Source organism: Pimephales promelas, chromosome 1 (genome assembly GCF_988280905.1).
Source record: "Pimephales promelas chromosome 1, fPimPro1.hap1.1, whole genome shotgun sequence".
NCBI classification, from domain to species: Eukaryota; Metazoa; Chordata; class Actinopteri; order Cypriniformes; family Leuciscidae; genus Pimephales; species Pimephales promelas.
In genome coordinates this window covers 15664950-15678715 of record NC_142769.1, presented here as the reverse complement: position 1 = coordinate 15678715, position 13766 = coordinate 15664950, and the positions used below count along the sequence as shown (strand labels likewise).

Sequence of the window (13766 nt, the reverse complement as noted above, 5' to 3'; positions counted from 1 at the left end):
AGCAGAAAAGAAAAAGTGGAGTCAAAATTTGGTCAAATGTGTTACAGGTGAGATAATTTGCATACACAGCATTTGCAGTATGATATTCAAACATCTCACTGTCTGAAAATAAACATCTAAATGTTAAACAGCATCCCTCCGGGGAATGGTGATTGCCAAAAATCTCTGCTTCCGGATACTAATTTCAAATGGCACATGCATACATCAGGGTTTGTATAGGCTTCCGTTATTCTTCCATGTGTTAAAGATAAAGTGCAAATCTCTCATGCAGCTGATATTTTAGAGAGTGTGGTTTCAGCTTATGAGCTTTTAACTTAAAGAAACTTAATAAAACTTGAGGTTCCTTTTCATTAACCAAACATATTTACTTTAGTTACTGCTGGATTGCTTGATGTACAATATAAAAGCAAAACTTAATGTTTATGTTGCTGTTTCTTTCATGTTTGTGACGCATTTGGCTGAAAAGTGACTGCCGCCTGTTTTGGTTTCTGTTTTTATTTTGTGATTAACATTTATGTTACTGTTAAATGTACCCTGTGTTATGTTGGACTGTTGTCGTGAATCCTGTTACTTGTGCCATTTTTGTAGTACTGTAGTATATAAAGTATATATAGTTCCCTTTCGTAGTCACTCCGAGTTACGTCGGAATGACGGAGAATGGGGGTTTCGCATAGAAAGCCAATCCTCGTCGAGTATTTAAAAACGAGCCAATGGCATGAAATGCCTTGGGGCTGCAGAAATTTGCATAGCGTAACTCCGCCCCACCCCGTGGGTATAAAAGAAGGAAGTGAACGCAACCGCAGTATGTTTTCGCTTTGGAGCCAAGAGACTTCTTCACTCCTAAAGCCAGTTTTACTGAGACAACTCTTCGAGACGAGCGTCCTCTTCAGTGTTGGTGTGACGGCGGTACCCAGCGAGATTCTGCATTGCCTGCGATCTGAGCAGTGGTCTGCCAGACTTTGCACTTCTCCCTGGACGCCTCAGTGCTGAAAGAGTGAATTTCCTCCTCTCCATTGAAAGAGCTGCACGTGGCACGTTTTTTTAAAGATGGTTCGCCCGTGTTCTTCTGGGTGCGGTCAATTCATGTCATCTTCTGATGGTCACGACCGCTGCTCTGTGTGTCTGGGCATTCAGCATGCAGCAGCAGCGTTCGTGGATGACTTATGTTCCTTCTGTGGGAACATGACCATCTCTACACTGCGATCTAGACTCAATGATCTGACAAAAGTGAGAGTCCCCGCATCCGTTACTCGTTCGGCTTCTTCTTCTAGAAGCTATTCGATTCGCGGACAGGGTGATTAGTCGGTGACTGTGTGGAACAATCCCCCGACGCTAGCTCCTTGGGCCACACCCACCGTTCCAGTGTTAGAGCCAGCGAGCGCCGAATCGCTTCAGGCGTCTGCCTCTTCGCAGGTACCGTCTGTTTCGTTCGGCGCTCCAGAGGATGATGCGATGTCGATCGCAGCATCACAAGGCGGCCTTGACTCAACTATAAACCTTGTGATAACAACAAATCTGCATTAGCTTATTATAATACTCTAATCTTTTAAAATGTAATGCATACATTTGAAAGTTTAATGACTTTTTAAAAGATAGAAAGATGATGCTGATAGAAAGATGATGATAGACAGACAGACAGACAGACAGACAGACAGATAGATAGATAGATAGATAGATAGATAGATAGATAGACAGAAGATTATGATTCAAATGTAAATAGATAGATTGTATATAATTCAAATGTAAAATGCTTACAATTACTGATTAAAATTACTGTCCAAAATCCATGAAAATCCCGAAACTTGGCAATGATAATTAATATATAGACCTTTTGCACAAAAAACGGAAATACGTAATTGTTGTGGAAGCGGAGTTCACGTCAACTGGCAACACATCAGAAAAACCTACCCTGGGAAGAGAAAATTGATCAGAGAGTTTTCAAAACTTCAAAAAAAATGTGAACTTGTCATGGTCCAGTTGTTGATGACTTTGTAAAATGCTGTGGTGATGCTTGTCTGACATGACTATTGATTTCAGAACTGAAGCTCATTCTTCCCAATAAACGTTCATTAATGGTAAGAAGGTGGAGTGTGTGGAAAGATATTAATATTTAGGGACTATTATTTACAATAAACTGCATTTTGATGTGAATACCAGAAAGAAGTCTGTCAGTTTTATTTTGCATATTACATATGCAAATCATCGATGCCATGCATTTTGACGACGTTTTGCGTTGGGTGGGGGGCCAACTTCACGCAGGTAAATTGAATTAGTCGTTTGAGAACGGATCTGACATGGTGAATGTGTTCTTCCAGTGAGTTGGAGTATATCAGGATATCATCAATATACACGATCACCCATTTGTCCAGCATATCTCGGAAAACATCATTCATGAAAGCCTGAAAGACGGAAGGACTGTTAGACAAACCGAAAGGCATAACCAAGTACTCATAGTGCCCACTATTGGTGGAAAAGGCAGTTTTCCATTCATCACCTTCACGTATGCGAATCAGGATGTAAGCGTTGCGTAAGTCGAGCTTGGTGTAGTATTTAGCCTGACGAAGCTGTTCTAAGGCGGCTGGAACAAGAGGTAGAAGATAATGATATTTGACAGTGATGTCGTTTAATCCTCGATAGTCAATGCATGGTCTGAGTCCCCCATCCTTTTTTTCACAAAGAAAACCCCGGCAGCGGCTGGTGAGGTAGAGGGTTGAATGAAACCTTTAGCAAGCTCTTCTTTTATATATTGTTTCATGGCCTCAGATTCAGGTTTTGATAGGGGAAAAATTCTTCCTCTTGGAGGAGTGGCACCGGGAATTAAATCAATGGCACAGTCCGTTGAGCGGTGTTCAGGCAGTTGTGAAGCCTTTTCTTTGCTGAAGGCTTCAGTTAAATCAGCATAAACAGGAGGTAAGTTTCCCAGCTCGTGGACTGATGTGAAAGATTCTGGTGTGGAACAGGTTACTCGTGTGACTTTGGACAGACAGCGGTTGTCTCATCCCAACAAATTATTTGACCTTCTTTCCAAGAAATGTGAGGGTTATGGGTTCGAAGCCAGGGATGACCAAGAATGATGGAATGATGTGGAGCGTGAATGACATAAAACTGGATGTACTCAGAATGAAGGGATCCAACGTGCATTTGGACTTTCTCCGTTACACACTGGATCTTTCCCTCTCCGATGGGATGTCCATCTAGCGCCTCCACTGACAAGGAAGAATGACAAGGATTTAATTTGAGATTACATTGCTTGGCAAACGTCTGAGAAATGAAATTTCCCGCTGCTCCAGAGTCTATAAAAGCTGTAGTATCAATAAATTGATCTTGTGTGGTCAAACGAACTGGAAGGGTGAGATAAGAAGCAGAATTTTGCGTTTTATTTTGAGAACTCACCGATTGATTGCGAGTAGAGGGTCGGGCAGGACAGGAGAGTTTCATGTGTCCGGGTTGACATGCACAACCGATTCTGAAATCTACGTTCTTGTTCCTCTGGAGTCATATGCGTAAATCCAAGCTGCATAGGTTCGTGAGCGGTTGCTGCCTCGAGTGAGTAACGGACTGGTGCCCGGGTGGTGCATCTGGACCGCATTAGGTTGTCGACTTGAATGGTGCGATATATTCGTTTAAGTTCTTTCCCTCATCACGACAGGCTAACTCGGACTGAAGTTCAGTGGTAAGTCCCTTCCTGAAAAGAGTTTTCAAGGTATCCTCGACCCAGTTCGATTGTGCAGCAAGCGTGCGAAAAGTGAGAGCGTAATCAGCAGTGGTTCTTCTTCCCTGGGTGAGGTTTAAGAGTTGTTCACCTGCATCTCCTCCTTCTGTGGTATGTTCAAAAACCTGACAAAACTGTTGAATAAATTCTTGAAATGTGGTAAATGTGGTGCCTTCTGGTCTCCAGACGGCCGTAGCCCACTCCAGTGCTCTGCAGGGAACAAACAAATGCAATGCGACTAGCATGAGTGGAGTATAGTGCTGGTTGTTGGTCAACGAAGAGCGTGCATTGTGACAGGAAACCTTTGCATTTGGTTGGGGTACCGTCAAATTTATCAGGGAAAGCGAGTCGTGGATTGACTGCTGTACTCACAGTATCAGAAGGAACACTTGGTGGGGGTGGTGTAGCGGGAGCGTTTGGTACATTACCAACAGCAGTGCAAAGCTCCTGCATCCCCTGTACGAGTTGCTCAGTGAGGGTAGTCAGATGACTAAGCTGTTGATGATGCAGGTCTAAACGAGAAGCTTGGGTTGTGAGTTCGGTGGTCAATTGCATGATGGCTGCTGGATTGGTAGGCGGCGAAGTTATCTGTAATGATCCAATAGGCACGGAAGAATGCATTTGCAGCTTTTATTAGAGATGGTCGTACAGGCAGGGTCAAAACGAGGCAGACAGAGCAATGCAGGCAAAACAACAGGGTTAATCCAGAAAACAGGCAGAGTTCAGGGCAGGCAGCAATAATCAAAGTTCAGGAACAGTCCGAGTTCAGACCAGGCAGATATCAATCGTAGAATCACAAACAGTCCAAAGTCCAATACCAGAAACAGGGAATAAACGCTCAGAAATGATCACCAAGGCAAATCAAGACTTCACAGAGAAGTGATGTGTGGAGATGTCTTTTATGTGTGTGTGTAAATGCAGTGCAGGTGTGAGGCGCAATCAGTTCCAGGTAAGAGGCATTATGGAAATTTGAGTTCAAGGCCAATGGTTAATATTCCGGGGAAGGCTCCCTCTGGTGGCGGAGAGGAGGCGGAACGGGAGCCTCCTCTGTAACAAGCGGAAGCAAAACAATCGTTTTTTAAATCAATAAACTCCTTTTTATATCCCTATTTTGAGTCAAATTATTGATTTATTTGGTAGGTAGCCATGTAATAAGCGGGGTAATGTAGAGCGAGGCGGTTGTTATAGCGAATACAAACCCTTCCGGATTCGCGTCGGGCTCATAATCAACCTCCTCGCTATACATTATCCCTAACTTATTCTGTCTGTTCAGCGTCCTCCACCGTGGTGTTGGGGTTCATAATGTTCACAATTTTATTTTATTTAGTTGTTGGTTTAACCATGGTTCATGAGGTAATGGCTGACTGTTATTTTTCTTTTCAATGACTTCTTGTTACATGTTGTTCATTGCTGGATTTAAAGAAAAACATCAACCAATATTGCATATCCATAATTATTATAATGATATAATTAAAGAATCCATACACTATAAAGTAAATTAAAGATTTGTATGCCTATTTTGAATTTTACTCGAATACAAATACAAATACAAATACTTTTCCCCCCTGAACAAATACAAATACAGATACAAATACCGGCTGCTTTGCACACCCCTATCTGGAGTCAGACAGATCAGACCACAATCTGTAGTTACTATGTCTGTTTTTGAAGAAATTGATGGCACAATTTTGGAAGAAACTGTACAGCATCTTAAAACATCAACCTGCGCCCTTGACGCACTTCCCACATCTTTTTTCAAAAGTGTGTTAAACTGTTTAGAAGCAGATCTCCTAGAAGTGGTAAATGCCTCACTTCGCTCTGGGAGTTTTCCAGACTCCCTGAAAACTGCAGTTGTCAAGCCCCTCCTGAAAAAGAGCAATCTGGATAAGACCCTCTTGAGCAACTATAGACCGATCTCAAATCTTCCTTTCATAGGCAAGATCATTGAAAAAGTTGTCTTCAATCAGCTGAACAAATTCTTAAGCTCAAATGGATACTTTGACAATTTTCAATCTGGTTTCCGATCACATCACAGCACAGCACAGAGACAGCGCTCATAAATATAATAAACGATATTCGCTTAAATACTGATACAGGCAAATTATCCGTACTGGTACTACTCGACCTCAGTGCTGCATTTGACACTGTTGATCATGACATACTTCTTGACAGGCTGGAAAACTGGGTGGGGCTTTCTGGGATAGTCCTAAAATGGTTCAGGTCATACTTAGAAGGGAGAGGTTATTATGTGAGTATAGGGGACCATAAGTCTGAGTGGACATCCATGACTTGCGGAGTCCCTCAGGGCTCGATTCTTGCACCACTCCTGTTCAACCTATATATGCTCCCAATGAGCAAAATAATAAGAAAGAACCAAATCGCTTACCACAGCTATGCAGACGACACACAGCTCTACTTAGCCCTATCACCTAACGACTATAGCCCCATTGACTCCCTGTGCCAATGCATTGATGAAGTAAACAGTTGGATGTGCCAAAACTTTCTTCTGTTAAACAAGGACAAAACTGAAGTCATTGCGTTTGGAAACAAAGATGAAGTTCTCAAGGTGAATGCATACCTCGACACTAGGGGTCTAACAACTAAAAATCAAGTCAGTAATCTTGGTGTGTCTCTAGAGATCGGTTGTTTGTGTTTGTAGCTCCGGAGAATTTCTTCACTAATCCTTGATTTTCTTCTTTACCACTTATTTATAAACAAGCACTTTCTATTTTTATATTATGTGAACTTATCCTCGATAGTATTCCTTATAAAAAACAATTGGATTGCTTTGATATCGCTACTTATATCCAACCTTCCTAATCCTGGCTACTAGCCTTTAGCCCGCTAGCATTCCACGCGTGCCCTCTCGCCTATTGATCGTCTCATTTTACACCCGTTTCACTGAATCCTGGTTATTTCCGACATTTCAATCCTAAATTAGTAGTGATAGTTGTAGTATCACTACTAATTTACTGATCATCCGTTATAATGGCGAACATATCAGATGCGTGTCTAACATTACCTTTGAGTGCAGGTGAAGACACATTCGAGCTCTTCACGGTGAAGCAGGAGCTGGAATACGTCGAGAAACAGATCCGCGGTCTGCTGGTGAAGCAAGCCGAGCTGTTGGATCGGCGCTCAACGCTTGAAGCATCACGCGCCGACGCTAACAAATCAAATCACTCTTTGACTCCGAGTTCGTCTACGCCATATGTTACTCTGCCGAGGAAGATGCGATCATCTCAGGCTTCATTCACTCCGGCACCGAAACAACATGGACCATGGATCACACAGCGGAAGACACGAACCAGGACCAGAGCTGCCTCTCCGCCCCTCCCGGTCTTCGAGATCTCCACCCGGAACCGCTTCTCCCCTCTTCGCGAGCCGGAACGCGATGACGCCGTGATCATCAGCACATCCATAGTCCGCCATGTCCGCGCTAATTTGGATAAAGGTAAGGTGCGCACTCACTGCTTTCCTGGTGCTCGTGTTCTTGATGTCGCTGCACAGGTTCCCGAGATCCTGAACGGGGACGAGCGCGTCGGAGCTGTTGTGCTGCACACGGGAGCGAACGATATTAGGCTGCGGCAGACGGAGGTTCTGAAGAAGGACTACAGGAGCCTGATCGAGACGGTACGCAGCACAGCGCCTAAAGCAGCGATCATCGTGTCTGGACCGCTTCCCACATACAGACAAGGACAGGAAAGGTTCAGTAGACTTTTTGCATTAAATGAATGGTTAATGTCATTGTGTAATGAACAGAGGCTGCACTTTGTAAATAACTGGCATCTGTTTTGGGAAAGACCGAGGCTGTACAGCACAGATGGACTCCATCCCAGCCGAATCGGAGCGGCTGTGCTGTCGGAAAACATTTCCAAGACACTACGCACCAGATGACTAATGAGTCAAAGTCCAAATTACAGCCTTTGCGGTCCAAACTTAACTAATAAGCATAGTGTGGAACATTATATAGAAACTGTGTCTATTCCTCGTTTAGTGAAGCCAAACAATAAATCTAGTGTAGGATCTAGCAAAAATCTTATTGTAATTAAACCAGAAAATCTAAATATCAGTGAACAAAAACAATTTCTAAAGCTAGGTCTCCTAAACATTAGATCGCTCACACCTAAGGCGGTTATTGTAAATGAAATGGTCACAGACAATAACTTCGATGTTCTGTGCCTTACTGAAACCTGGCTTAAACCAAATGAGTATTTCGGTCTAAACGAATCTACTCCGCCAGGATACTGTTATAAACATGAGCCTCGTCTGATCGGTCGTGGCGGCGGTGTTGCAACAATCTATAAAGATATTTTTAATATTACTCAGAAAACAGGTCACAGGTTTAATTCATTTGAAGTACTTGTGCTAAATGTTACGCTCTTAGATGTAAGAAGGAAATCTATATTATCTCTAGCCCTGGCTACTGTATATAGACCTCCAGGGCCATATGCTGAATTCCTAAAAGAGTTTGCAGACTTTCTCTCGGATCTATTGGTAAATGTTGATAAAGCAATAATTACTGGAGATTTTAACATACACGTAGATAATACAAATGATGCTTTAGGGGCTGCGTTTACAGACTTATTAAACTCCTTTGGGGTCAAACAAAACGTCAGTGGTCCCACTCATCGTCTAAATCATACACTAGATTTAATTATATCATATGGAACCGATCCAACTGATATAGATATTATACCGCAAAGCGATGATGTCACTGATCATTACATGGTGACTTGCATAATACGTACTGATGAAATATGTCATGTTGCACCACGTTATAGACCAGGCAGAACAATCCTTCCAACCACTATAGATGGATTTTCAAATAGCTTACCTGATCTATCTAAGCTGCAAAGTGAACCCAAACAAACAGATGAATTAGAGGAAATGACTAGCAGTTTAAGCACCATTCTTACTAGTACATTAGATATTGTTGCGCCAATTAAATTAAAAAAGGTTCGAGAGAAAATTAAAGCACCATGGTACAACAGTGCTACGCATGCTATCAAGAGAGAAACTCGCAACTTAGAGCGTAAATGGAAACAAACTAATTTAGAGGTCTTTAGAATCGCGTGGAAAGACAGTATGTCACGCTATAAAAAGACACTAAAAACAGCCAGGGCTGAGCATCTCCGCAAACTAATCGAAAATAACCAAAATAATCCAAGGTTTTTATTTAACACCGTGGCTAGACTAACAAATAAACAGACATCACCAGAGCAAAATATACCGTTACAGTTTAGTAGTAATGATTTTATGAATTACTTCAATGCGAAAATAGAAAGCATCCGAAACAAAATTATAAATGTACAATCCGCTATGGTGTCTTATGATTCAGCTTCAATTATGGCCCCTCTAGAACAACTAAACCGCTTTACAACGATAGGACAGGAGGAGCTAAATAAACTTATCATTGCATCTAAACCAACAACATGTTTATTAGATCCAATACCCACTAAACTACTGAAAGAACTATTACCTGCAGTGGAAGAGCCTCTCCTCAATATTATTAACTCGTCTTTATCTTTAGGTCATGTCCCAAAAATATACAAGCTGGCTGTAATAAAACCGCTCATTAAGAAACCGCAATTAGATCCAAATAACTTGGCAAATTACAGACCCATCTCAAATCTTCCATTTATGTCCAAAATACTTGAAAAAGTAGTGTCCGCTCAATTGTGCTCTTTTTTGCAAGAAAATGATATCTATGAAAAATTCCAGTCAGGATTCAGACCGCATCATAGTACAGAAACTGCGCTAGTTAAAATTACAAATGATTTACTTTTAGCTTCTGACCAAGGCTGTATCTTAATACTAGTCCTACTTGATCTTAGCGCTGCGTTCGACACTATAGATCATATGATACTCTTGGATCGACTACAAAACTTCACTGGTGTCCAGGGACAGGCATTAAGCTGGTTTAGATCGTACTTATCGGACCGTTCTCATTTTGTCTGTTTAAATGGGAAAAAATCAAAGATAACGTCAGTAGACTATGGAGTACCGCAAGGATCGGTTTTAGGCCCTCTGCTATTCTCAATATATATGCTGCCACTTGGTAATATTATAAGAAAACATGGAATTAATTTCCACTGTTACGCTGACGACACTCAATTATATATTTCATCACGACCAGATGAAAACACTAACTCATCTAAAATGACAGAGTGTCTCAAAGATATAAAATGCTGGATGACGCGTAATTTCCTGCTATTAAATTCAGATAAAACGGAGGTATTACTTATTGGTCCAAAAAACTACTCACAAAACCTCTCACAATACAAATTTAATATAGACGGATGTCCTGTTACTTTATCCACTACAGTAAAAGACCTGGGTGTTATACTAACATATTTCATATGTTACAAGAACAGCCTTTTTCCATCTTAGAAACATTGCTAAGCTGCGTAACATGCTATCTGTTTCTGATGCTGAAAAATTAGTTCATGCATTCATGACCTCAAGACTAGATTACTGTAATGCTTTATTAGCCGGTTGTCCTGCATCCTCAATAAACAAGCTACAGTTAGTACAAAATGCAGCTGCTAGAGTTCTTACTAGGTCAAGAAAATATGATCATTTAACACCGATTTTATCATCTCTACACTGGTTACCTATTAAGTTCCGCATCAACTACAAAATACTACTACTGACCTATAAAGCCCTAAATGGTTTAGCACCTATGTACTTAACGGACCTTCTTTCGCCCTACAATCCACCGCGTTCCTTAAGATCACTAAATTCAAGGCTTCTGGTCATTCCTAGGATATCGAAGTCCAGTAAAGGAGGGAGGGCGTTCTCGCATTTAGCTCCAAAACTCTGGAATGGCCTTCCCGATACGGTCCGAGCCTCTGACTCGCTGACACAGTTTAAAACTAGATTAAAGACGCTTCTCTTTAGTCAAGCATTCACATAATGCTTACCTTCTAGTCCTCTGTTATGCCATACGGAACCGTTTGCCACTGAAACTGCTTAACGCACCAGTGGGGCTCGACAGCCTTTTAGACAAACGGGTCGGCGCGTATGGTCGGCGCGTATGGTTGGGTTGCGGAGAGTTCAGGTTACGGAGAGTTTGTGAGTTATAACGGAAATCATTATGAACATCAGCTATGCTAATTATTTCCCATCTGCCTTTCTGCTGTTATCTCGGGACGCTTGTCCCGAGAAAAATGGCGTTCGTCAGGTCCAGTTTTGTGTCCAGCCTCTCACGGGGATTTCGGATGCCCCAACGCCTGTGATGAGACGACTCAACGCCTGTGAAGAGACGACTCAACGCCTGCGATATGTTATGGCGCCGTTTGATTCATAAACAATATTTATATTTAATATTTATATTTAAACAATATGAATGTAAGCCAGAGGAGAACTGGCCCCCGACTGAGCCTGGGTTCTCCCAAGGTTTTTTCTCCATCCAATCTGATGGAGTTTGGTTCCTTGCCACTGTCGCCTTGCTTTTGGCTTGCTTTGAGCTTGCTCAGTTGGGGTTATTTAGTGTTTAGCAATGTTGTTGATCTGTGTTGTGCTACTTTCATGTTATCACTGTGAAGCTGCTTTGATACAATCTGTATTGTGAAAAGCGCTATATAAATAAATGTGACTTGACTTGACTTGACTAGAGTCAGACCTTAGTTTCAGTAGTCATGTCAAAGCATTAACTAAATCAGCATACTATCATCTGAAAAATATTTCAAGAATTAGATGCTTTCTTTCCAGTCAAGACTTAGAGAAACTTGTACATGCTTTCATCACCAGCAGGGTGGATTACTGTAATGGTCTCCTCACTGGCCTGCCCAAAAAGACCATAAAACAGTTGCAGCTCATACAGAACGCTGCTGCCAGGATTCTGAGCAGGACTAGAAAATATGAACACATCACACCAGTCCTCAGGTCTTTTCACTGGCTCCCAGTTAAATTTAGGATTGATTTTAAAGTATTATTACTGGTATATACTGTAAGTACTAATAGGATGCACTTTATGTCAAAAAGATGATTGATTGACAGGTGACCCGCCCCTTCCCGCCCCTTTCCCACGCCCCTTTTGGCATAGGATGAAAGGTCTGAATCTAGAGCAAAGGAGATAAGAGGTGATAAAAAGTATCAAAATGAGATAAAAAGTATCAAAAATGAGATAAAAAGAGAGCCATCTGTGTTAGCGAGATAAGATCAAAAGGCATCAAATGGATTTGACAGTTAGTTTTATGACCTATTGACGGCCTAGCCTTGATAATGTCCTTTTTTAACATTTGTTTTTATTTGTAAAGATAAGATTAAATGGATCAAATTGAATTTGACAGTTAGTTTTATGACCTGTTGACCGCCTAGCTTTGATAATGTCCTTTTTTATTATTTGTTTTTATTTGTAAAGATAAGATTAAAGGGATCAAATTGGATTTGACAGTTAGTTTTTTAACCTATTGACCCTTCTAGGTTTGATAATATCATTTTTAACATTTTGTTTTTAACTGTAAAGATCAAAAGGGATCAAATGGGGTTTGACAGTTAGTTTTATGACCTATTAGTAGTAATAGGATGCACTTTATGTCAAAAAGATGATTGATTGACAGGTGACCCGCCCCTTCCCGCCCCTTTCTCACGCCCCTTTTGGCATAGGATGAAAGGGTTGAATCTAGAGCAAAGGAGATAAGAGGTGATAAAAAGTATCAAAATGAGATAAAAAGTATCAAAAATGAGATAAAAAGTATCAAAAATGAGATAAAAAGAGAGCCATCTGTGTTAGCGAGATAAGATCAAAAGGCATCAAATGGATTTGACAGTTAGTTTTATGACCTATTGACCGCCTAGCCTTGATAATGTCCTTTTTTAACATTTGTTTTTTCAAACACAGTACAAAAAATTAACAAAATATAGATTACAATATACAAAACAATGACATTAAAATAAATACAAAACAGTTTTGCCAGGGGAAGCATAAGGGCCATCACAAAGAAAAAAATGACCATATGTTGACAGTTTTGATTGCCTTTTTGTTGTTGGAGCCAGAAATCAGCTTAATATAATGTACAACATCGTTGAAAAAAAGTACAAAGTTAGGTTTTTTAGCACTGAATTTACATTTATGAATATGAAATTTCGCCAAAATAATTAACAAATTTATAATGAAATACGTCTTTTCTTTACTATGATTTCTATAAAAACAAAAAACAACATCCTTCCACAATAAAGCAAATTCTTTATAAATATTGTCAATGATGAATCTGCTGAGGTTTTGCCAAAATTTTCTGGTGTGTGAGCAATACCAAAATAGGTGCAAAACAGTTTCAGGGTGGTTCTCACAAAAACAACAGTTTGTATTTATGTCTCTTTTAAACTTAACCATGTAATGACTAGCAGGATAATATCTGTGAATTATTCTGAACGACACTTCTTTCACCTTGTTTACTAACAGGTATCTTTGAGGGATCATCCAAACCTTTTTCCAGTCAATAGTATTTACAAATCGGTTCCAATAAAACGTAACATTAGGGATTGAAACAATTTCTTTCTGAAATAAGGCACGAACGTTCTTATTATTATGAGGAAGTTGGGAGAAACAGATTTTCCCAACTGGTGACTCAGCCACATTGGGGAGGGAGACAGAAATAGGTGCAAGTCTGCTAAAACACCTAAAAAGCATGATTACGCCTGATGGAATGGCGTCAAATACAATTGCAAATTCTCTTGGTGTAACTGGAATGTTATAGGTAGACAAAAATTCTCTATAGGAAAAAAGTCGCCCCTCTTCATTAAATAGCTGGTCCACCAGCAGAATCTTGTTGCTTACCCAATTCTCAAAAAAGAGTGATTTGTTTTTATATAAAATATCTCTATTATTCCAAATTAGATACCTGTGAGGTGAGAAATTATGCTTATAAATAAGAGACCAAGCTAAAAAGACCTGCTTGTGAAAATTGGACAGTTTCACAGGGAGTTTGTCCACACTATAGTTGCAATTCAAAATAAAGCTCAAACCACCAAAGCGAGAGAAAATAAAATGGGGGATAAAATTCCAAATTGAAACAGGGTTTTTAAGAAAATGCTTAGCCCAATTAAT

General features: G+C 40.5%; 1 protein-coding gene across 1 annotated transcript in view; it reads left to right on the top strand.

Moving 5' to 3' along the window:
- The window catches only part of LOC148998390 (uncharacterized), a 183833-nt gene extending 172182 nt beyond the window's left edge, over positions 1 to 11651 (top strand). Inside the window, exon 2 of the mRNA XM_089128176.1 lies at positions 6231 to 11651. Within this exon, the coding sequence (XP_088984302.1) occupies positions 6701 to 7609 (909 nt within the window). The 5' untranslated portion in view covers positions 6231 to 6700 and the 3' untranslated portion in view covers positions 7610 to 11651. The remainder of the gene's footprint in view (positions 1 to 6230) is intronic.
- The last annotated feature ends 2115 nt before the right edge of the window (positions 11652 to 13766 follow it).